Consider the following 22,359-nt stretch of genomic DNA (forward strand, 5'->3'; position numbering starts at 1 on the left):
TTTTGGCAAAAAATGCTTCATTCTTGTGATGGTCTAATTTGTAAATAGCCTCACAGCACAGCCGGCACTGATATCATGCTCGTTTACCACTTCACCAAAACTTTCCCAAACATTCATTTTCTGTCCCTCCCTTCTCTTTATTTCCAACTCTCCATTTCGTAACTTTCCTCTTATTGAATTCAACTCTGACATTGCCCTTTTTGCCTCAGTAGATCGAAGTGAACTTTTTCAGCCTGTTCTCAAAAGCGTTTGGTGATTGGCTATAGGCTATTAGGCGCGCATAAAGTTATGCCCTAAAGCTTAGGCTTATGCCCTAATGCTAGATAGACAAAAATAATGAAAGAAAAAGCTGAATGTAGCCTATAAAATGCACAAGAATTATACATGTATTTTTTGAAAGGTATTGTTTTCTCTTTATTCATCCACACAATATTTCATGACCCTAAACCAACCCTCCCCACTGCAGGTTATGAGTCACCCCCTCATCACTAGTATGTGTATGTATGTGTGTATGCATGCATACGTGTGTAGGCTTGTGCATGTATGTGTGTGTGTGACCTCAAGTATCTGTGTGCGTCCGCCGGAAGGGAGCTAATGTTACCAACAGACTGGGTGGGTTGAGTCAGAGTCAGTCGTTGAACCCACATCCATCCAGTGACCATACCACATAGTGATGGATGGAGTGATACTTCAGACTTCCCCCTCTTCCCAAACTCCTCCCGTTTAGCTGGATATCTGTCATTCAGCCCATTCTGTCCCATGTCCCTCCCTCCCTCCCTTCCTCCCTCCCTTCCTCCCTCCCTTCCTTCCTTCCTTCCTTCCTCCCTCCCTGCTGCTCTCCTCAGGCCCTCGCAAGTGTCCCTTCCGTCTGGTGACCTGACCCTTGACCTATGCCCTCTCACACCTGGGAGACTCCTCCCACTGCAGCACGCCCTATGAACTCTGACCCCAGCCTGTTGTAACTCTGCCTGGCTACCTGCTAAACACATTAGGACCTAGTCCAGGAGCTGGTTGGTACCGGAACTTTCTCTGTGTTCTGAAATAAAGAGCCAGAGGGTTGATTCTGATTGGAATGTTGCTTAGGGTCTATTGGAGGTGGGTAGAGACCTAGGATTTGAAAGCAAGTTACTATTTTTAACTGCTGACTGGGCTCCTATTCATAAAATGTCTCAGAGTAGGAGTGCTGATATGGGATCAGTGTTGCCTTTTAGACAGGGAAAACCTGATCCTAGATCAGCACTTCTACTCTAAGATGCTTTATGGGCCCTTGCCTATAGGAGACGGTGCGACGATAGAAAAAAAGGGGTCGTCTATCTTCCTGGAGCAGACAGAAGGTGGCAGTCCTCCCTCACAACTCTGGTTGACTGAACCACACTGACACCCTTAGAACAACCTCACACTGTCACTACCATCACTGCTGTTTCAGGTGTGGGCTCCCGAGTGGCGCAGCGCACTAAGGCACTGCATCTCAGTGCAAGAGGCGTCACTACAGACCTTGGTTCATTTCCAGGCTGTATCACAACTGGCCGTGATCGGGAGTCCCATAGGGCAGTGCACAATTGGCACAGTGTCGTCTGGATTCTTAACTGACTGGCCTAGTTAAATAAAGGTTGAATAAAAATAAATATCATTGCTTCAGGTGACTATTGGAGCATAATAATAATTTGGTGGGTGCATATATTTGTCAAGTGTGTATTTATATATATGTGTGAATTGGAAATGTGTTTCATGCATATCCTATCTCCCCCTGAGACACCATGGGAGAATGGGTTCTCCAACTCCCCCTGAGACACCCTGGGAGAGCGGGTTCTCCAACTCCCCCTGAGACACCCTAGGAGAGTGGGTTCGCCAACTCCCCCTGAGACACCCTGGGAGAGTGGGTTCTCCAACTCCCCCTGAAACACCCTGGGAGAGCGGGTTCTCCAACTCCCCCTGAGACACCCTGGGAGAGTGGGTTCTCCAACTCCCCCTGAGACACCCTGGGAGAATGGGTTCTCCAACTCGCCCTGAGAGATCCTGGGAGAGTGGGTTCTCCAACTCCCCCTGAGACATCCTGGGAAAGTGGGTTCTCCAACTCAAATACTGAATATGTGTGTTGTTCAGTCGCTATTCCAACAGTTTTGACTTGATTTGAAGCACATCAGATTCCACCATTGTTTGATGTTGTTTCAGCCTGTCTAGTGCCTGTTTTGACAGTTGCCGGTTTCTTCAACCCTGAAGGCTTTGGTGCATCCGATAGAAGGGTTCAATAGACTGTAAAAACTCTTCATTTGATCCAGTTGGGCAGCCCCACCTTTCCCTTTACAGCTACCATGATGCCACTGATCTACTCAACTGTCTATTCCATACCTGGGGTCTGAGTTATGGAGAACTGTCTGTATGAATGATCTACTTTAATGGAGAACTGTCTGTTTCTATGCCTTGTGTCTGAGCCAGGGTGTACTGTCTCTGTCTGTCTGTCTGGCCGGCTGATCTATTCTATTCTTTCTGTTTCTATACCTTATGTCTGAGCTAGGGTGCACTGTCTGGCTGTATGGCTGATCTACTCTGTCTCTATCTATACGCAGCGTCTGAGCGGTGGAGTTCTGTCTGTATGAGGCTGATCTACTCTGTCTGTATCTATACACAGTGTCTAAGTGGTGGACTTCTGTCTGTATGAGACGGCCCCCCAGGTTGAGGAGACAGACCACCACTGCACTGAATAGCTATGATGTGGTGGGAGAGGAGGACTTGGTGATTTGGTGTACTTTGTGGAGCTGCAAATGAACCATTCCCACAAAAATGTATGTGGGCATAGTCAAGGGTAGAACGATCTCCTCCAGTACATTACTGCACTTCAAGTACCCCAGGGCTTTTAAAGCCAACAGAGTGAGAGAGAGAGGGACGAAGAATAGAGAGATGAGAGAGAGAATTATACCATACAGAAGAAAGAGAATCACAGAGAAAGTGGGAAAAAGATAGAAAGAGAGCAAGAGAGAGAGCAAAAGGGAGCGATAGGGATAGAGAGAGAATGACAGGAAGAGCCGCAGCACTCGCTGCACATTGCGCTATCCACACACACAGACTACCCTCCCTCCCTTCCTCTCCTCTCCTGTTCACCATGGTCACTAACTACACTTCCCTTTTATTCTTCCCTTCTTTCGTTGCCAGGCAGGATTGTGTTTAATTGTATCATAATGACGAATGAGGTCTGAGGCTTGGCTGGGATTTTACTGGGTGGTTTCTTCTACCTCGCGTGGTGATGCGCAGCGGTGCACTTGACACTGTGCATGTGCGTTTCTCAAAAGAGCGCAGTCCACCCCCACCCCCGATGCCAAATTATTTAATCACTGTGATTGGTTAGATGTTGGAGGTTGGATGCCATGTGTGGTTGGGGAGGTTTAAATGCCTCACATGTGTGTGCTCCCTGTACAGTGCGTGGTGGATGGTGGCTCTGCAGTATACTCAGAGGAACCCTGAGGCTATCTATCTACCACAGTCATCTCATAATTAGCACAAGGGGGTTTGGAGAGCGCTGCCAAATATGTGCCATTTACAGTACGTCTTTACTTGTTTTGGGGTCGGACAAATTGCAGTGTTGATTTGGAGCAGGGGAGCTCCCTCTCAGGATAAACAAGTGGAATGTAATGCAGGCCTACACAGGGATGCAATCAGCTCAGTGTTTTAAAATAAATACATCTAACTTTCGTCCTTATCAGAGGAAGCAATAGGAAAATCATGACTTTGCATTGCCCATTGAAGTAATGTCCCAAATCAATGCACAGCTTGGTTTCCCTTTAACTGTCCTATATAGTGCCTGGTGTGATCACTATTTGTTTCATTCAGGCCGCCATGCAGGCGATTAACCCTGATTTCTGCCTCTCAGTCTAATGTAACTGATTGCTCACTGGTCATGCCTGGAAGTAGTTAACGGTTTCGCGTGTTACTTCGAATGCTTTGGTTCTTCCGTTGTCACTGGTGATTCTCGCGCCTTTTATCACAAAATGGCCCTGTAAACTCTTATTCCAATAAAAAATATATGTTTCCTACGTGATTGAGACAGACCATGGGTGAGACCTTTGGTCCAGAGTCAGTCACGTCCTCATGTGGGTTTAAGATTAAAAGTAAATTAGTGTGAATAAAAACTGAAATTGTCTCGCTATTTTCTGTCTGTGTATTTATTATTTAAATGTGATATTCAAAGTTGTCCATCTCTCTCTCTCTCTCTCTCTCTCTCTCTCTCTCTCTCGCTCGCTCTCTTTCTCTCTCTCTTTCTCGCCTGCCAGGTAACCTTTCCCACCTATTGGACAAAATTCCTAAAGTTCCAAGACACTCAATCATAAATTTAACTAGGAGGTGACCACGCCTTACTCCAGACTCACCGCAGGAGATATGCTGGCACAATAACGTGTCTCTGAAATGCGCTCATCACAAAATAAGGTTAAATAATATGTAGCTGTTTTATGAGCTGACAATTACCTTCGTGATATGATGGTATTTACGGTTGTCAGCGCGCGTCCGGTGCGCCAGTGGTTGCTGGTTATTACCATGCGTTTTATTGCGATCTCCATGGCTTTTCAACAGGACAGGAGCAGGTATGAAACAACTATAATTTGCAGTTGCCGCTAATTAAATGTTATGTGCGGTGATGATGCAGGCTAAACCGCATTGTTTATTTACCTATTAATCATGACTGTAGGTTATTCATCTCATGACACCAGACGATCCATGTTTAGAGACGTTTCTTTACTGTTCTACTACTTACAGTTACTATATTCTAAAGTCTGTGAATTGTTAGACCCACTTGGTTTGGGAGTAATCACTCAATAGTCTCCTTTTCCTAGCCTTATTATATACCACTTTGGTGTGGAGGTATGCACCCCTCAAAATGACTGCCTCTGGCATTTTGGACTGACGGTTGTAGGAAAGGTTTAACATAAACTACACAGTAAATGGTATCCAATCTCCCCTGCAGTTTTGTTTAGTTCCCTCTTTTTAATGAAACAGCAATTATTGCCATTTGGAATACAGCATGTGTGTGTCAAGGCTTCTCCACTGCATGTGAACCTAGAAGGTGTTTCATAAGTAGTTACAACAGCTCCAAATGACTTCCACTTGTAGAAATAGAATGTGTGTTCCAGAGTTCTGCTGTATTTACGACAATGCTTTGTAATAGTGACTCCATATGAATATGTTGTTACCAATTGATTATAGATCCTCTTCCACAAGCCTTAGAGAGCCTCTGCACTCTCAACTATACAGTAGGTTGTCCAAAATGTGGACTGGTACTGTGTGTATATAGAGTCCCAGTCCACATTTTGGACATACCTACCCACTGCAAGGTTTTTCTTTATTTTTACTATTTTCTACATTGTAGAATAATAGTAAAGACATCAAACTATGAAATAGCCCATATGGAATCATGTAGTAACCAAAAAAGTGTCAAACAAATCAAAATACATTTTATATTTGAGATTCTTCAAAGTAGCCACCCTTTGTCTTGATGACATCTTTGCACACTCTTGGCATTCTCTCAACCAGCTTCACCTGGAATGCTTTTTCAACCGTCTTGAAGGAGTTCCCACATACGCTGAGCACCTGTTGGCTGCTTTTCCTTCACTCTGCGGTCCAACTCATCCCAAACCATCTCAATTGGGTTGAGGTCAGGAGATTGTGGCCAGATCATCTGATGCAGCACTCCATCACTCTCCTTTTTGGTCAAATAACTCTTACACAGCCTGGAGGTGTGTTGGGTCATTGTCCTGTTGAAAAACAAATGATAGTCCCACTTAGCGCAGTCATACTGTTGAAGAGAGAAACAGTGTACAAACACAAATAAGGCATTGATGACAACAACTATAACCATGGTAGTGCAGAAACCTTGGGGTCTTTCTTAATTGTGGCAGATGAACCATTAACCCACTCTTCCTCTCCATCCACCCACCTTTCCATCTCCCTCCATCCACCCCTCCATCTATCTACCTATCCATCCATCCCCCCAGGACAGTGAGGGCTGTGTCTGGGCCTCTCGGTGGGCCGTCGGGGTCCGTGGGGCTCTGCACCTTTGGCTCGTCTACTGCCTGCTGTTTAGGCTGGAGGAATGTCATGGGTGTCTGCCAGCGTAAGTCAGCGGCCACTGGGCAAGTCCTCCAGAAACAACAAAAATGCAACAATATACCAGCCGAGGTTATCATATGTGTTTACCTGCTCTCTCTGACCATCTAGCTGTGTGCAACAAGCCTTGCAGGAATGGACTCTGTGTGGGTCCAGACAAGTGCTCCTGCTCTGTGGGATACAAGGGCCAGAAATGTGACCAAGGTGGCTATCTTTGACTCTATATGATTCATGCATGTTGATTTAAGATTCTGTATGATTCAAGCATGTTGATTCCAGATACTGTGTGATTCATGCATGTTGATTCCTGGTTATTGATTACAGTTATTATGATTGATTCATGCATGCTGATCTTGATATGATTCCTGATCCTGATTGTAGTTGGTTGTTGATTCCAGATGTGAATGAGTGTGGACTCCCAGAGCGACCGTGCTCCAACAGCTGTATGAACACCCAGGGTAGTTACCGGTGTTACTGCGACCCCGGATACTACCTCATGACAGATGGATCAACCTGTACCAGTACATACCAGTTCAAACCGGTTTCTGCCCAATTTCCTGGAACATCATGTCCCAACCATTGATGAAATACCACGCCCGGGTAGAAGTCGCCCTTAGACACTGATCTAGGATGAGCTCACCATCTTCTAAACTCTAACATTATACACTAGGGGGTACAATGCAAAACCGATCATAGATCAGCTTCTTGGGGGCAACTTCATCCTACTGTAATACCACAGGGCTCAGTGTCAGGACTGCATGTACTGGCGTGCTGATATGGGTCAAATGTTATTATAGACAAGGGGTAAGTTTCAGTGGTTCTGGATCTTGATTGGCTGCTCAGCTTGCCCGTCAGCTACATACCTCCAGTCTGGATGATCCATTACCCAGAACCCCCCTGTCGTCCACGGGTCAATAGCGTCAAGTCTTATTCACTTGATCTAGAGTGTGACATTTGTTGTAGTGGGCACAGGGTTGGGTAGGTTACTGTATGGTACAGTCAGGGTTGGGTAGGTTATTGTATGGTACAGTCAGGGTTGGGTAGGTTACTGTATGGTACAGTCAGGGTTGGGTAGGTTACTGTATGGTACAGTCAGGGTTGGTTAGGTTACTGTATGGTACAGTCAGGGTTGGGTAGGTTACTTTATGGTACAGTCAGGGTTGGGTAGGTTACTGTATGGTACAGTCAGGGTTGGGTGGGTTACTGTATGGTACAGTCAGGGTTGGGTAGGTTACTGTATGGTACAGTCAGGGTTGGGTGGGTTACTGTATGGTACAGTCAGGGTTGGGTAGGTTACTGTATGGTACAGTCAGGGTTGGGTAGGTTACTGTATGGTACAGTCAGGGTTGGGTAGGTTACTGTATGGTACAGTCAGGGTTGGGTGGTTTACTTTATGGTACAGTCAGGGTTGGGTAGGTTACTGTATGGTACAGTCAGGGTTGGGTAGGTTACTGTATGGTACAGTCAGGGTTGGGTAGGTTACTGTATGGTACAGTCAGGGTTGGGTAGGTTACTATATGGTACAGTCACGGTTGGGTAGGTTACTGTATGGTACAGTCAGGGTTGGGTAGGCTACTGTATGGTACAGTCAGGGTTGGGTAGGTTACTGTATGGTACAGTCAGGGTTGAGTAGGTTACTGTATGGTACAGTCAGGGTTGGGTAGGTTACTGTATGGTACAGTCAGGGTTGGGTAGGTTACTGTATGGTACAGTCAGGGTTGGGTAGGTTACTGTATGGTACAGTCAGGGTTGGGTAGGTTACTGTATGGTACAGTCAGGGTTGGGTAGGTTACTGTATGGTACAGTCAGGGTTGGGTGGGTTACTGTATGGTACATTCAGGGTTGGGTAGGTTACTGTATGGTACAGTCAGGGTTGGGTAGGTTACTGTATGGTACAGTCAGGGTTGGGTAGGTTACTGTATGGTACAGTCAGGGTTGGGCAGGTTAATTTATGGTACAGTCCGGGTTGGGTAGGTTACTTTATGGTACAGTCAGGGTTGAGTGGGTTACTGTATGGTACAGTCAGGGTTGGGCAGGTTAATTTATGGTACAGTCCGGGTTGGGTAGGTTACTGTATGGTACAGTCAGGGTTGGGTAGGTTACTGTATGGTACAGTCAGGGTTGGGCAGGTTAATTTATGGTACAGTCAGGGTTGGGTAGGTTACTGTATGGTACAGTCAGGGTTGGGTAGGTTACTGTATGGTACAGTCAGGGTTGGGCAGGTTAATTTATGGTACAGTCAGGGTTGGGTGGGTTACTGTATGGTACATTCAGGGTTGGGTAGGTTACTGTATGGTACAGTCAGGGTTGGGTGGGTTACTGTATGGTACAGTCAGGGTTGGGTAGGTTACTGTATGGTACAGTCAGGGTTGAGTGGGTTACTGTATGGTACAGTCAGGGTTGGGCAGGTTAATTTATGGTACAGTCCGGGTTGGGTAGGTTACTTTATGGTACAGTCAGGGTTGGGTGGGTTACTGTATGGTACAGTCAGGGTTGGGTAGGTTACTGTATGGTACAGTCAGGGTTGAGTGGGTTACTGTATGGTACAGTCAGGGTTGGGCAGGTTAATTTATGGTACAGTCCGGGTTGGGTAGGTTACTTTATGGTACAGTCAGGGTTGGGTGGGTTACTGTATGGTACAGTCAGGGTTGGGTAGGTTACTGTATGGTACAGTCAGGGTTGGGTGGGTTACTGTATGGTACATTCAGGGTTGGGTAGGTTACTGTATGGTACAGTCAGGGTTGGGTAGGTTACTGTATGGTACAGTCAGGGTTGGGTAGGTTACTGTATGGTACAGTCAGGGTTGGGCAGGTTAATTTATGGTACAGTCCGGGTTGGGTAGGTTACTTTATGGTACAGTCAGGGTTGGGTGGGTTACTGTATGGTACAGTCAGGGTTGGGTAGGTTACTGTATGGTACAGTCAGGGTTGGGTGGGTTACTGTATGGTACATTCAGGGTTGGGTAGGTTACTGTATGGTACAGTCAGGGTTGGGTAGGTTACTGTATGGTACAGTCAGGGTTGGGCAGGTTAATTTATGGTACAGTCCGGGTTGGGTAGGTTACTGTATGGTACATTCAGGGTTGGGTAGGTTACTGTATGGTACAGTCAGGGTTGGGTAGGTTACTGTATGGTACAGTCAGGGTTGGGTAGGTTACTGTATGGTACAGTCAGGGTTGGGCAGGTTAATTTATGGTACAGTCAGGGTTGGGTAGGTTACTGTATGGTACAGTCAGGGTTGGTTAGGTTACTGTATGGTACAGTCAGGGTTGGGCAGGTTAATTTATGGTACAGTCAGGGTTGGGTAGGTTACTGTATGGTACAGTCAGGGTTGGGCAGGTTAATTTATGGTACAGTCCGGGTTGGGTAGGTTACTGTATGGTACATTCAGGGTTGGGTAGGTTACTGTATGGTACAGTCAGGGTTGGGTAGGTTACTGTATGGTACAGTCAGGGTTGGGTAGGTTACTGTATGGTACAGTCAGGGTTGGGCAGGTTAATTTATGGTACAGTCAGGGTTGGGTAGGTTACTGTATGGTACAGTCAGGGTTGGTTAGGTTACTGTATGGTACAGTCAGGGTTGGGCAGGTTAATTTATGGTACAGTCAGGGTTGGGTGGGTTACTGTATGGTACAGTCAGGGTTGGGTAGGTTACTGTATGGTACAGTCAGGGTTGGGTAGGTTAATTTATGGTACAGTCCGGGTTGGGTAGGTTACTTTATGAATGTAGTTTGTTACAGTTACTGGTTACTTGTCCAAAATGGTTAATTCTTACATAACTTTTAGATGATCCAAACTCAGTAACGTAACGTAACGTAACATCCTTTCTAAATTTAAAAGTAATACTAGAAGTAATTTAGAAAAGTAGGCCTATCTGTAATCTGATTACAATATTTTTGCTGGTAATGTTAATTTTTTTATAATACATTACTCCCCAACGCTGTGGGGGTAATATAGAGGAGCAACTGTTAACTGGTGTAATCAATCTAAAGCAAGGAATATAATATGAGTATGACATAAGACCAAACCAAACTGGTTTCATATCAGTGCTTGTGAGTCTATAGTATTACAGTACAGCACATGGTTTGTGCGTAGTGGCATGTGTTCGTTCCAACCATCCATTTCTGCCTTGACTCTCAGCCAGTTTATCCTGTGTTCTCTTCCAGAAGAGCCTGAGTGCTCCTCCGCACGCTGCCAGTTCGGTTGCCAGATCGACCGGTGGGGAGAGGTGCGCTGTCTGTGTGCCACCGGCCTCCACCTGGCCGCCGACAACAGGACCTGTGAAGGTGGGCTTCCTCGGCAACCCCATGGTAACCCCATTGCCATGGCAACCCCCAAACTCCTCCCTCCCCTCTAGTTCTTTCAGTTCCAATGCCATGGGAAGAAGTAAGGGGGGACTGGGATTGGGAAACAGCCCAGAGTTTGGTGCATTCCTTTGGCATTACTATGGCGTATACTGTGTGCTAGCCATGATCGTAGCATGACAGTGTGTAGCTACTAGTTCGGTCTCTGGCTGCTATTAGAGAGCAGGTGGAGAGACAGGTTCCCATATGTACACTACTAGAGGACATGTTAACGACCTCCACCCAGCTATTACTAACAGCGCCTACCCACTGAGTCTGTCCACAGAACGATAAACCCCGCAATTACCTCAAGTGTTAAGAAAACAGACCCCGGGTCCCAGTAGCTGTACTCTACTCTTTGCCCTCTCCTTAAAATAGCTAGCACTCATTACTTTGAAGTCCCTTAGCTCGATAACTGTGGTGCGGTCATAAAGTCCTCGCAGCAGACACCTCCTGTCCTGCTAACGAGGCCCAGCCTCCATGGTTGATCCTGAGAGCCATTGCCTGATTCTCACGCCACAGGAGAGTAGCTGTAGGAACTAACCAACAGGCCTGAGACCTCAGAGAAATCATAACAGTCATATACTGTAGGTAGTTACAGTGGAACATATTTTAAATTTATTTTGTATTCTTCCCCTCTAAATGGAACTGATTTAGACCTGGGACACCAGGTGAATGCAATTAACTATCAAGTAGAACAGAAAAGCAGCAGCACTCCGGACCTCTTAGGGAAAGAGTTGAACACCCCTTCTCTAGGTACTGTAGAGGCCTAGTCAGCAGGGCTCTCTAACCCTGTTCCTGGAGAGCTACCGTCCTCTAGGTCTCCACTCCAACCCTGTTCCTGGAGAGCTACCGTCCTGTAGGTTTTCATTCTAACCCTGTTCCTGGAGAGCTACCGTCCTCTAGGTTTTCACTCTAACCCTGTTCCTGGAGAGCTACCGTCCTCTAGGTTTTCATTCTAACCCTGTTCCTGGAGAGCTACCCTCCTGTAGGTTTCCACTCTAACCCTGTTCCTGGAGAGCTACCCTCCTGCAGGGGTTAACTCTCACCCTGTTCCTGGAGAGATATCCTCCTGTAGGTTTTCACTCTAACCCTGTTCCTGGAGAGCTACCCTCCTGTAGGTTTTCATTCTAACCCTGTTCCTGAAGAGCTACCGTCCTCTAGGTTTTCACTCTAACCCTGTTCCTGGAGAGAACCCTCCTGTAGGTTTTCATTCTAACCCTGTTCCTGGAGAGAACCCTCCTGTAGGTTTTCACTCTCACCCTGTTCCTGGAGAGCTACCGTCCTGTAGGTTTTCACTCTAACCCTGTTCCTGAAGAGCTACTGTCCTCTAGGTTTTCACTCTAACCCTGTTCCTAAAGAGCTACCGTCCTCTAGGTTTTCACTCTAACCCTGTTTCTGGAGAGATATCCTCCTGTAGGTTTTCATTCTAACCCTGTTCCTGAAGAGCTACTGTCCTCTAGGTTTTCACTCTAACCCTGTTCCTGAAGAGCTACCGTCCTCTAGGTTTTCACTCTAACCCTGTTCCTGGAGAGATATCCTCCTGTAGGTTTTCATTCTATCCCTGTTCCTAAAGAGCTACCGTCCTCTAGGTTTTCACTCTAACCCTGTTTCTGGAGAGATATGCTCCTGTAGGTTTTCACTCTAACCCTGTTCCTGGAGAGCTACTGTCCTGTAGGTTTTCATTCTAACCCTGTTCCTGAAGAGCTACCGTCCTGTTGGTTTTCATTCTAACCCTGTTCCTGGAGAGATATCCTCCTGTAGGTTTTCACTCTAACCCTGTTCCTGAAGAGCTACTGTCCTCTAGGTTTTCACTCTAACCCTGTTCCTGGAGAGCTACCGTCCTCTAGGTTTTCACTCTAACCCTGTTCCTGAAGAGCTACTGTCCTCTAGGTTTTCACTCTAACCCTGTTCCTGAAGAGATATCCTCCTGTAGGTTTTCATTCTATCCCTGTTCCTAAAGAGCTACCGTCCTCTAGGTTTTCACTCTAACCCTGTTTCTGGAGAGATATGCTCCTGTAGGTTTTCACTCTAACCCTGTTCCTGGAGAGCTACTGTCCTGTAGGTTTTCATTCTAACCCTGTTCCTGAAGAGCTACCGTCCTGTTGGTTTTCATTCTAACCCTGTTCCTGAAGAGCTACCGTCCTGTTGGTTTTCATTCTAACCCTGTTCCTGGAGAGATATCCTCCTGTAGGTTTTCACTCTAACCCTGTTCCTGAAGAGCTACTGTCCTCTAGGTTTTCACTCTAACCCTGTTCCTGAAGAGCTACCGTCTTCTAGGTTTTCACTCTAACCCTGTTCCTGGAGAGATATCCTCCTGTAGGTTTTCACTCTAACCCTGTTCCTGGAGAGCTACTGTCCTGTAGGTTTTCATTCTAACCCTGTTCCTGAAGAGCTACCGTCCTGTTGGTTTTCATTCTAACCCTGTTCCTGAAGAGCTACCGTCCTGTTGGTTTTCATTCTAACCCTGTTCCTGGAGAGCTACTGTCCTCTAGGTTTTCATTCTAATCCTGTTCCTGGAGAGCTACCGTCCTGTAGGTTTTCACTCCAACCCCGATTCGAATAATTAGGTGGTTGATAAGCTGAATCAGGTTAGTTACAACAGGAGGGTTTCTCTCCAGGACATGGGCAGCTTCAACAGAACCATTAGAACAAAGACATAACCATAGCATCATCCTGACAGGTTCAATTCCCCTGTTATTATGTACTTGGACCAACTCCTCAGTGTCTGAAGTGACATCATATTGTGGTATATACAGTATCACAAATTTGCCTTCATTTCAACGACGTCTACATTTGTAACATTAGAATTGTTCTAGTTACAGAGAGACAGAGAAGCACCTGAAAAGTATTGTGTGTGAGTGTGTTGTGATTCCTTGTTGTTGAACAACAGCAGTGTACATTTCAAAGCACCTGTACAAAAAAACTCCCAAGATGGCCAAAGCACTCATGTCCACTTTTTGATGTATAGGTAGTGATTGTTTTGAGCTGAGGAAACAACCCTAGGTTCTTTACAGCACTTTGTCGTCTCCCTTGTATATGTTACGTCTAGTGGGTGTGTGTGTGTGTGTTTATGCATGCTCAGGTGTTGAGTTTGTGTGGCCTTGTTGTGCTGTTTTGCAGATGTGGACGAGTGTCGCGGGGCGTCAGATGTTTGCCCTCCCCAGCGCACTTGCAAGAACACCTTTGGCAGCTTTGTGTGTGTGTGCAGGGAGGGCTTTGTGTTGGGGACGCTCCAGGACTCAGTGCAGTGTCGAGGTACGGACATCCCCCATACTGTACAGCAGGCTGTAAAGGCTCTTAGATACCAGTATTAATATTAACAGGGAATATACGGCTGTTAGATATGAGTATTAACAGGGAATATACGGCTGTTAGATACCAGTATTAATATTAACAGTGTAAGGGTTTTCCTGTGGTGAAGGAGAAGCGGACCAAAATGCAGCGTGGTTTCTTTGTTTCATGTTTAATAACAAAAAGATAAACACGAACACTACAAAACAATAAACGTGGAAAACCAAAAACAGCCCTATCTGGTGCAAAACACAGAGACAGGAACAATCACCCACAAACACACAGTGAAACCCAGGCTACCTAAGTATGATTCTCAATCAGAGACAACTAATGACACCTGCCTCTGATTGAGAACCATACTAGGCCCAAACATAGAAATACCCAAATCATAGAAAAACAAACAGACTGCCCACCCAACTCACGCCCTGACCATACTAAATAAATACAAACCAAAGGAAATAAAGGTCAGAACGTGACAAACAGGGAATATACGGCTGTTAGATACCATTATTAATATTAACAGGGAATATACGGCTGTTAGATACCAGTATTAATATTAACAGGGAATATACGGCTGTTAGATACCAGTATTAATATTAACAGTGAATGTAAGGCTGTTAGATACCAGTATTAATATTAACAGGGAATGTAAGGCTATTAGATACCAGTATTAATATTAACAGGGAATGTAAGGCTGTTAGATACCAGTATTAATATTAACAGGGAATGTAAGGCTGTTAGATACCAGTATTAATATTAACAGGGAATGTAAGGCTATTAGATACCAGTATTAATATTAACAGGGAATATACGGCTGTTAGATACCAGTATTAATATTAACAGGGAATGTAAGGCTATTAGATACCAGTATTAATATTAACAGTGAATGTAAGGCTATTAGATACCAGTATTAATATTAACAGGGAATGTAAGGCTATTAGATACCAGTATTAATATTAACAGTGAATGTAAGGCTATTAGATACCAGTATTAATATTAACAGGGAATGTAAGGCTATTAGATACCAGTATTAATATTAACAGGGAATGTAAGGCTATTAGATACCAGTATTAATATTAACAGGGAATATACGGCTATTAGATACCAGTATTAATATTAACAGTGAATGTAAGGCTATTAGATACCAGTATTAATATTAACAGTGAATGTAAGGCTATTAGATACCAGTATTAATATTAACAGTGAATGTAAGGCTATTAGATACCAGTATTAATATTAACAGGGAATGTAAGGCTATTAGATACCAGTATTAATATTAACAGGGAATATACGGCTATTAGATACCAGTATTAATATTAACAGTGAATGTAAGGCTATTAGATACCAGTATTAATATTAACAGGGAATATACGGCTATTAGATACCAGTATTAATATTAACAGTGAATGTAAGGCTATTAGATACCAGTATTAATATTAACAGGGAATATACGGCTGTTAGATACCAGTATTAATATTAACAGGGAATGTTAGAGAAACAGTCTGTCCTCTAAGTCTGTCTGTCTGTCTGTCTGTCTGTCTGTCTGTCTGTCTGTCTGTCTGTCTGTCTGTCTGTCTGTCTGTCTGTCTGTCTGTCTGTCTGTCTGTCTGTCTGTCTGTCTGTCTGTCTGTCTGTCTGTCTGTCTGTCTGTCTGTCTGTCTGTCTGTCTGTCTGTCTGACTTAACCGATGTATGACATTAATATAATTTCTTCCTTCAGCATCTCTCAGCAGATGGCCATGTGTCTCGTAAAATATGCTGTGGTAGTGTGTATGTGTGTGCATTCATGCGTGTGTGTGTGTGTGTGTGTGTGTAAGCCACAGACCCACTTTTCTCAGTGTCAGTGCTGTTTAAATGAATGACTACCTCACAGCACGCCCTCACATGTTCCTCTCATTTAGCCTACGTTTCATTGTCAAACAGACCGATCCTCTGTAGATGAGCTTTGGCTGCAGCAACCCAGTGAGAGCCTGAATGTATTCCTCTAGCTTGCCTCCCCCGCTCGCTCAGCTGTGGTAGATGTTATTGTTTATGCTTCCTTGGCGAACATTGCAACACCTATTTCCTGGAGCTTTGAGACAGACTTGTTGTTACTCAACAACCCCTTGACCTCACACTCAGTGAGTCGAGTCAAGTCATGGCTTCCTGCTGGCTCTCTGTGTGCTGGCTGGCCGATAATGTCTTCACCCCAGAGCCAGTGAAAAGGTGGAAAAGCTATCCAGTAATACTCAAAACAAGCATGGGTCTTACTGTAAAACTGCATGGGTTTGGTCTCTGCTTTCCAGCTTGGTTTGGGTTGCTAAATTCAGAGCTCACAGGCAAAGGAGAGGTAACTGAAACACAGTCAGACTGCTAATTAAACAGACCACCAGTTTGTGTTGAACGTGATGAGCAGCATTGGGATGAGGAGAGAGTGAGGAGAGAGAGAGGAGAGGAGAGAGGAGAGGAGAGAGAGAGAGATAGGAAAGCGAGAGATAAAGGAGAGAGAGGAGAGGGGGGAGAAGAGAGAGGAGAGAGAAGCGAGAGAGAAGCGAGAGAGAAGAGAGAGAGGAGAGTAAACACAAAACTGACTTTGACATAGATGCTGTCTAGTACTGTAGATTAGGACATCTGGAAAACATTCTACAACATCCACACGTGTCTCAGTGTTAGATTCAATGGAGAATTGACTGATTTGAATTCAGATCTGTTGATACTTTCGATATGGCTGTTTCAGTTAGGATGAGACTGACAAAACAATACTTGTGTATTGATGTTGATTCTCTTAAGAATCCACACAAGCATTATTGCTTGGTGCTGATAATCATCTTCTTCTCAACATGTCACCGTATCCTCCTCCCTCTCCCCAGATAAGGACGAGTGTCTGGACAGTACTCACCTGTGTAGCCGTCATTCCCAGTGTTTCAACACCTCTGGTTCCTACACCTGTCAGTGTCTGGAGGACTACTCTGGCGACGGCCACACGTGCTGGCCGAGGAGAGCCTCCCAGTCCAAGACCTCCATGTACCTCCGGTACAAACTCTCCAAAAGAACCAGGCCCATACAACAACTACGACGTCCGCAGCTCTGACGGTGCCTCTGGTTCTGACTGATAACACTGTTGTGAAGTAGTTACTGGCGGACATTTTGGGTCGAGCCGTGTTGAAGCAGCACATGGGAGGAAAATAGATTTGTGTTGAAGCAGCTTCATAGGACAATTCATGAGGTAGATGTGGGGTAAATTGAGGTGGAGTTCAGCTATCACAACATAGTTAAAGCTGAGTAATGCTAAGAATTCCTCACACAACTGGAAAGTGTGGTAACGGTCTGTTTTAGCCTATCATTTGCCAGGCCTCTCTTCAGTTAGTCAACAAAGATCCTAGATTGCTACACGGTGCCATTAGTGGTCTGCTGTTTGTTGTCAGTCAAAGAAGCCACTCATTTGACAAACACATCCGTCAAGGAACCACACTCTGTAGTCTGCCTGCCATGCTTCAGACTCAAAACGCTCTGTGATGACATGGAATTTTCCTTTGTTTAAGTTTCCCAGCTTATTGTCTCCAAAAAGGTCACGGTTAAGAACAAGTTTCACACGCACTGCCATACTGCTATTTTGGCATTTGTAACTAATTTCACAATACATATGTTGTCAGCATAAAGGATCTTGATAGGGACTTCATGTAGTGAGTAGTTTTCTGACAGGCCAGTGGGTGTACACGAGGGGCTATTAGTCCGTAGGGACTAGTCTTTGAGAGGAGTGTATACGTCATTATTTGTTAATAAAAGGCTGACCTCTGGTGGAAAGATAAGGGAGGATATTTCAGCGTCACCCTGACTTCTCCATAGATGGGATCATAGATAGCAGCATCACCCTGACATATCCATAGATGGGATCATAGATAGCAGCATCTCCCTGACTTCTCCATAGATGGGATCATAGATAGCAGCATCTCCCTGACTTATCCATAGATGGAATCATAGATAGCAGCATCTCCCTGACTTCTCCATAGATAGCAGCATCTCCCTGACTTCTCCATAGAAGGGATCATAGATATCAGCATCTCCCTGACTTCTCCATAGAAGGGATCATAGATAGGCTACATAACCGAAAGCTGTTGAAATGCATGTATTTGTTGAGTCGTGTTAATTAATTAAGGCACTTTGAGAGATCGTCTGTTTGATGATGTAAAATGTCTGGAATAACGGTATAATTGTTGAATGGGGACCAACCAATACAGTTTGTTGTTATTATTATTGTTGTGTTGGCTCTGTAATGTATTGTGGCTTCACTTGCCCTTCACATGGGATTGTAGACGTTTCATGATTTTGGATTCCTCTGAGAAAATTGCCTTTAAATCCATATTGGGCCACAATAATGTTTCTGACTTACAGTACTAACATGGTCATGCCCATTTTATGACCCGTCATGGCAGGAAATCAGGGTAAAACAAGCTGCCACACACTCTACATCAGAGGTGTAAAGTACTTCAGAAAAAATACTTTAAAGTACTACTTCACTAGTTTTTTGTGGTATCTGTACATTACTTTAATATTTAGATTTTTGACAACTTTTACTTCACCACATTCCTAATGAAAAGGATGTACTTTTTACTCTATACATTTTCCTCTGACACACAAAAGTACTCGTTATATTTTGAATGCTTAGCAGGACAGAAAATGGTCCAATTCACACACTTATCAAGAGAACATCCCTGGTCATCCCTACTGCCTCTGATCTGGCGAGCTCACTAAACACGAATGCTTTGTTTATAGATGATGTCTGAGTATAAAAATAACAAGAAAATTGTGCCGTCTGGTTTGCTTAATAAGTAATTAAACATTATTTGTTCTTTACTTTTGATATTTAAGTATTTTTTAGCATCTACATTTACTTTTGATACTTAAGTATTTTTAAAACCAAATACTTTAAGACTTTTACTCAAGTAGTATTTTACTGGGTGACTTTCACTTTTACTTGAGTCATTTTCCATTAAGGTATATATACTTTTACTCAAGTGTGACAATTTAGTACTTTTTCCACCACTGCTCCACACACACACACACACACACACACACACACACACACACACACACACACACACACACACACACACACACACACACACACACACACACACACACACACACACACACACACACACACACACACACACACACACACACACACACACACACACACACACACACACACACACCAAAAAAACAGATGTCTTGTTTCTCAGCACCTCTCTAATCCCCAACCCTTTCTGTAGTGACAGCATAATGATATGTCCCATTCCTGCACTGTCTGCTCTCCCTGAGGTTGCAGTGACAGTGGGTGGTGGTAGGGGGCGCTGTGTTGTGCACCATATGGGCCCCAGTCCCAGTGGTTCTGGTTGTGGCTGTACTAGCAGGGCTCTATCTGGCACTGTGAGTGTCTGTGGCTGCAGTGGGAAGAGGCAGCTGCTAGATGGGCCCTGCCGCTGACCCCATTCATCCCAACAGCAGGTGTCATGTCGCGTTGCCCTCACATGCACACAGATGCACACACAGATGAGGGTATGTGTGTGTGGGGGGGACCTGGAACTACTTACAGCATAGTTGAGAACAAAGGAGGGAAATCAGGAAGAAATGAAGCCTCTTGGAATAACTCTCACCACAATGCCCAGACAGAATCCCAAACTCACCCCCAGAAGTGCGAGAAAACCTGATTTCTCTCTTTCAAAGCAGCACAAATAGAAAACCTTTTAAATGAAAGGTTCCAGACCCCCTTTATGAAAAGGACCTCACACTAAGTTGTGTGTAATTCCTACTAGAAACAGGTTTATTTACCAAAAAATAATAAGATTTAATGCCAAGTGTTAGACTACAAATATAGGACAACAAGAAGTGGGAGGAGAGGAAGGGGGAAAGAGACAGAAAGAGAAAGAGACAGAAAGAGAGAGAGAGAGAGAAGGGAGGATCAGGAAGGAGTGGAAAGTTTCTCTTTGCTTGTGCTTGTTGTTCTCCGTCCTGTGTTTACGTGACACACTGTGTTTTCACATGGACGAGTAGCTACGGGAACACAGCACTCGGAAAAAAATAGGAAAACAATAACTATGCTAATTGAATTTGGACATCTGCGATGACAACAAGCTCTCCGGTCCTGCGGGCTGTGCTGTGTGTGAGGGGGAATTCAACAACGTCCCTCTCGGCTTTCATTATGAAACAATATGAACATTTTCCGAGCAAGTGAGCAATGGCTCTGACAAGTGCAAAGAGCCAACTACAATACTGGGGAGAGATGGTAGTAACAAGAAACCTTGCCACCCACGTTGCTGAAAGAGCATGCTTTCAAACACAGGCACTGAACTGCAAAACCACTAAAACCCCTGTCTTACCCATACTGTCCTATTCACTTTAGGTGAAATAAGCCCGTCTTTTCTCCCCTCGGCCTGGCCCATCCGGAAGGGATTTTCCATGTCTAATGCTGTATTATGTACCCGGCGTAGGACTTGGTTCAGGTCTCAAATGGCACCCTATTCTCCATATAGTGTACTACTTTTGACCAAGCCTTATCAAAAGTAGTGCACTAGATGCGCAACGTGGTGCCATTTGCGGACTCAGCCTGGGACTGCCACTGCTTCGTCACCCAGACAGTCACTCTGAGTTATACAACACAGTCACAGTGTGTTTCCATGAATGAATAATTAAAATGATACATGCTGACCTGGCCCACTCCAGGGAGCTCCGGCACAGCTTGAGACCATGTCATAAAATGAGAAATCTTGTTAGAGAGCCATTTGCTCCTGATTTTAGCTCGACACACACACACACACACACACACACACACACACACACACACACACACACACACACACGATCTGCGGTAGAGCAGGCGTGATATACCATGCTATTACCCAGCCTAGTGTGATGACACTCTTTCACAGGTTCAGAAAGTATTCAGACCCTTTGACTTTGTCAACATTTTGTTACGTTAGTTAACAAACAGATCACCGACCATTTCGAATCTCACCGTACCTTCTCCGCTATGCAATCTGGTTTCAGAGCTGGTCCTGGGTGCACCTCAGTCACGCTCAAGGTCATAAACGATATCATAACCGCCATCGATAAGACACATTACTGTGCAGCCGTATTCATCTACCTGGCTAAGCCTTTCGATCACAACATTCTTATTGGCAGACTCAACAGCCTTGGTTTCTCAAATTATTGCCTCTCTTGGTTCACCAACTACTTCTCTGATAAAGTTCAGTATGTCAAATTGGCGGGCCTGTTGTCCGGACCTCTGGCAGTCTCTATGGGGGTGCCACAGGGTTCAATTCTTGGGCTGACTCTCTTTTCTGTACACATCAATGATGTCGCTCTCGCTGTTGGTGAGTCTCTGATCCACCTCTACGCAGACGACACCATTCTATACTTCTGGCCCTTCGTTGGACACTGTGTTAACTAACCTCCAGATGAGCTTCAATGCCATACAACTCTCCTTCCGTGGCCTCCAACTGCTCTTAAATGCAAGTAAAACTAAATGCATGCTCTTCAACCGATCGCTGCCCGCACCTGCCCGCCCGTCCAGCATCACTACTCTGGATGGTTCTGACTTAGGATATGTGGACAACTACAAATACCTAGGTGTCTGGTTAGACTGTAAACTCTCCTTCCAGACTCACATTAGGCATCTCCAATCCAAAATGAAATCTAGAATCGGCTTCCTATTTCGCAACAAAGCATCCTTCACTCATGCTGCCAAACATACCCTCATAAAACTGACCATCCTACCGATCCTCGACTTCGGCGATGTCATTTACAAAATAGCCTCCAACACTCTACTCAACAAACTGGATGCAGTCTATCACAGTGTCATCTGTTTTGTCACCAAAGCCCCATATGCTACCAACCACTGCGACCTGTACGCTCTCGTTGGCTGGCCCTCGCTTCATACTCCTAGCCAAACCCACTGGCTCCAGGTCATCTACAAGTCTCTGCTAGGTAAAGCCCCGTCTTATCTCAGCTCACTGGTCACCATAGCAGCACCCACCCATAGCACACGCTCCAGCAGGTATATCTCACTGGTCACCCCCAAAGCCAATTCTTCCTTTTGCCGCCTCTCCTTCTATTTCTCTGCTGCCAATAACTGGAACGAACTGCAAAAATCTCTGAAGCTGGAGACTCTTACCTCCCTCACTAGCTTTAAGCACCAGCTGTCAGAGCAGCTCACAGATTACTGCACCTGTACAGAGCCCATCTGTAAATAGCCCATCCAATCTACCTCATCCCCATAGTGTATTTATTTTATTTATATTTATTTATCTTGCTCCTTCGCACCCCAGTATCTCAACATACACATTCCTCCTCTGCACATCCTACCATTCCAGTGTTTAATTGCTATATTGTAATTACTTTGCCACCATGGCCTTAATTGCCTTACCTCTCTTATCTAGGAAGAGTCTTGGTGGTTCCAAACTTCTTCCATTTAAGAATGATGGATACCACTGTGTTCTTGGGGACCTTCAATACTGCAGACATTTTTTGGTACCCTTCCCCAGATCTGTGCCTCAACAAAATCCTGTCTCGGAGCTCTATGGACAATTCCTTCAACCTCATGGCTTGGGTTTTGCTCTGCCATGCAATGTCAACTGTGGGACCTTATATAGAC

The 22,359-nt window shown here is 44.9% G+C and overlaps 1 protein-coding gene across 1 annotated transcript; it reads left to right on the forward strand.

Annotated features, from left to right (window-relative positions):
* Positions 1-5,999: 5,999 nt before the first annotated feature.
* On the forward strand, positions 6,000-17,957 carry LOC116376560 (nephronectin). The gene is made up of 6 exons (XM_031837897.1): positions 6,000-6,100; positions 6,205-6,297; positions 6,492-6,614; positions 10,258-10,377; positions 13,558-13,692; positions 16,577-17,957. Exons 1-6 carry the CDS (start codon positions 6,085-6,087, stop codon positions 16,795-16,797), a joined length of 708 nt encoding a protein of 235 aa, XP_031693757.1. The 5' UTR covers positions 6,000-6,084; the 3' UTR covers positions 16,798-17,957.
* Positions 17,958-22,359: the final 4,402 nt, after the last annotated feature.

Source organism: Oncorhynchus kisutch, linkage group LG12 (genome assembly GCF_002021735.2).
Source record: "Oncorhynchus kisutch isolate 150728-3 linkage group LG12, Okis_V2, whole genome shotgun sequence".
NCBI lineage: Eukaryota > Metazoa > Chordata > Actinopteri > Salmoniformes > Salmonidae > Oncorhynchus > Oncorhynchus kisutch.

What these genes read in the sequence shown, in the direction of transcription:
- LOC116376560 (XM_031837897.1), top strand. An exon ending in CGACAACAGGACCTGTGAAG is followed by an intron (nt 10,378 to 13,557) that starts GTGGGCTTCCTC and finishes GCTGTTTTGCAG; the next exon opens with ATGTGGACGAGTGTCGCGGG. An exon ending in GGACTCAGTGCAGTGTCGAG is followed by an intron (nt 13,693 to 16,576) that starts GTACGGACATCC and finishes CCCTCTCCCCAG; the next exon opens with ATAAGGACGAGTGTCTGGAC.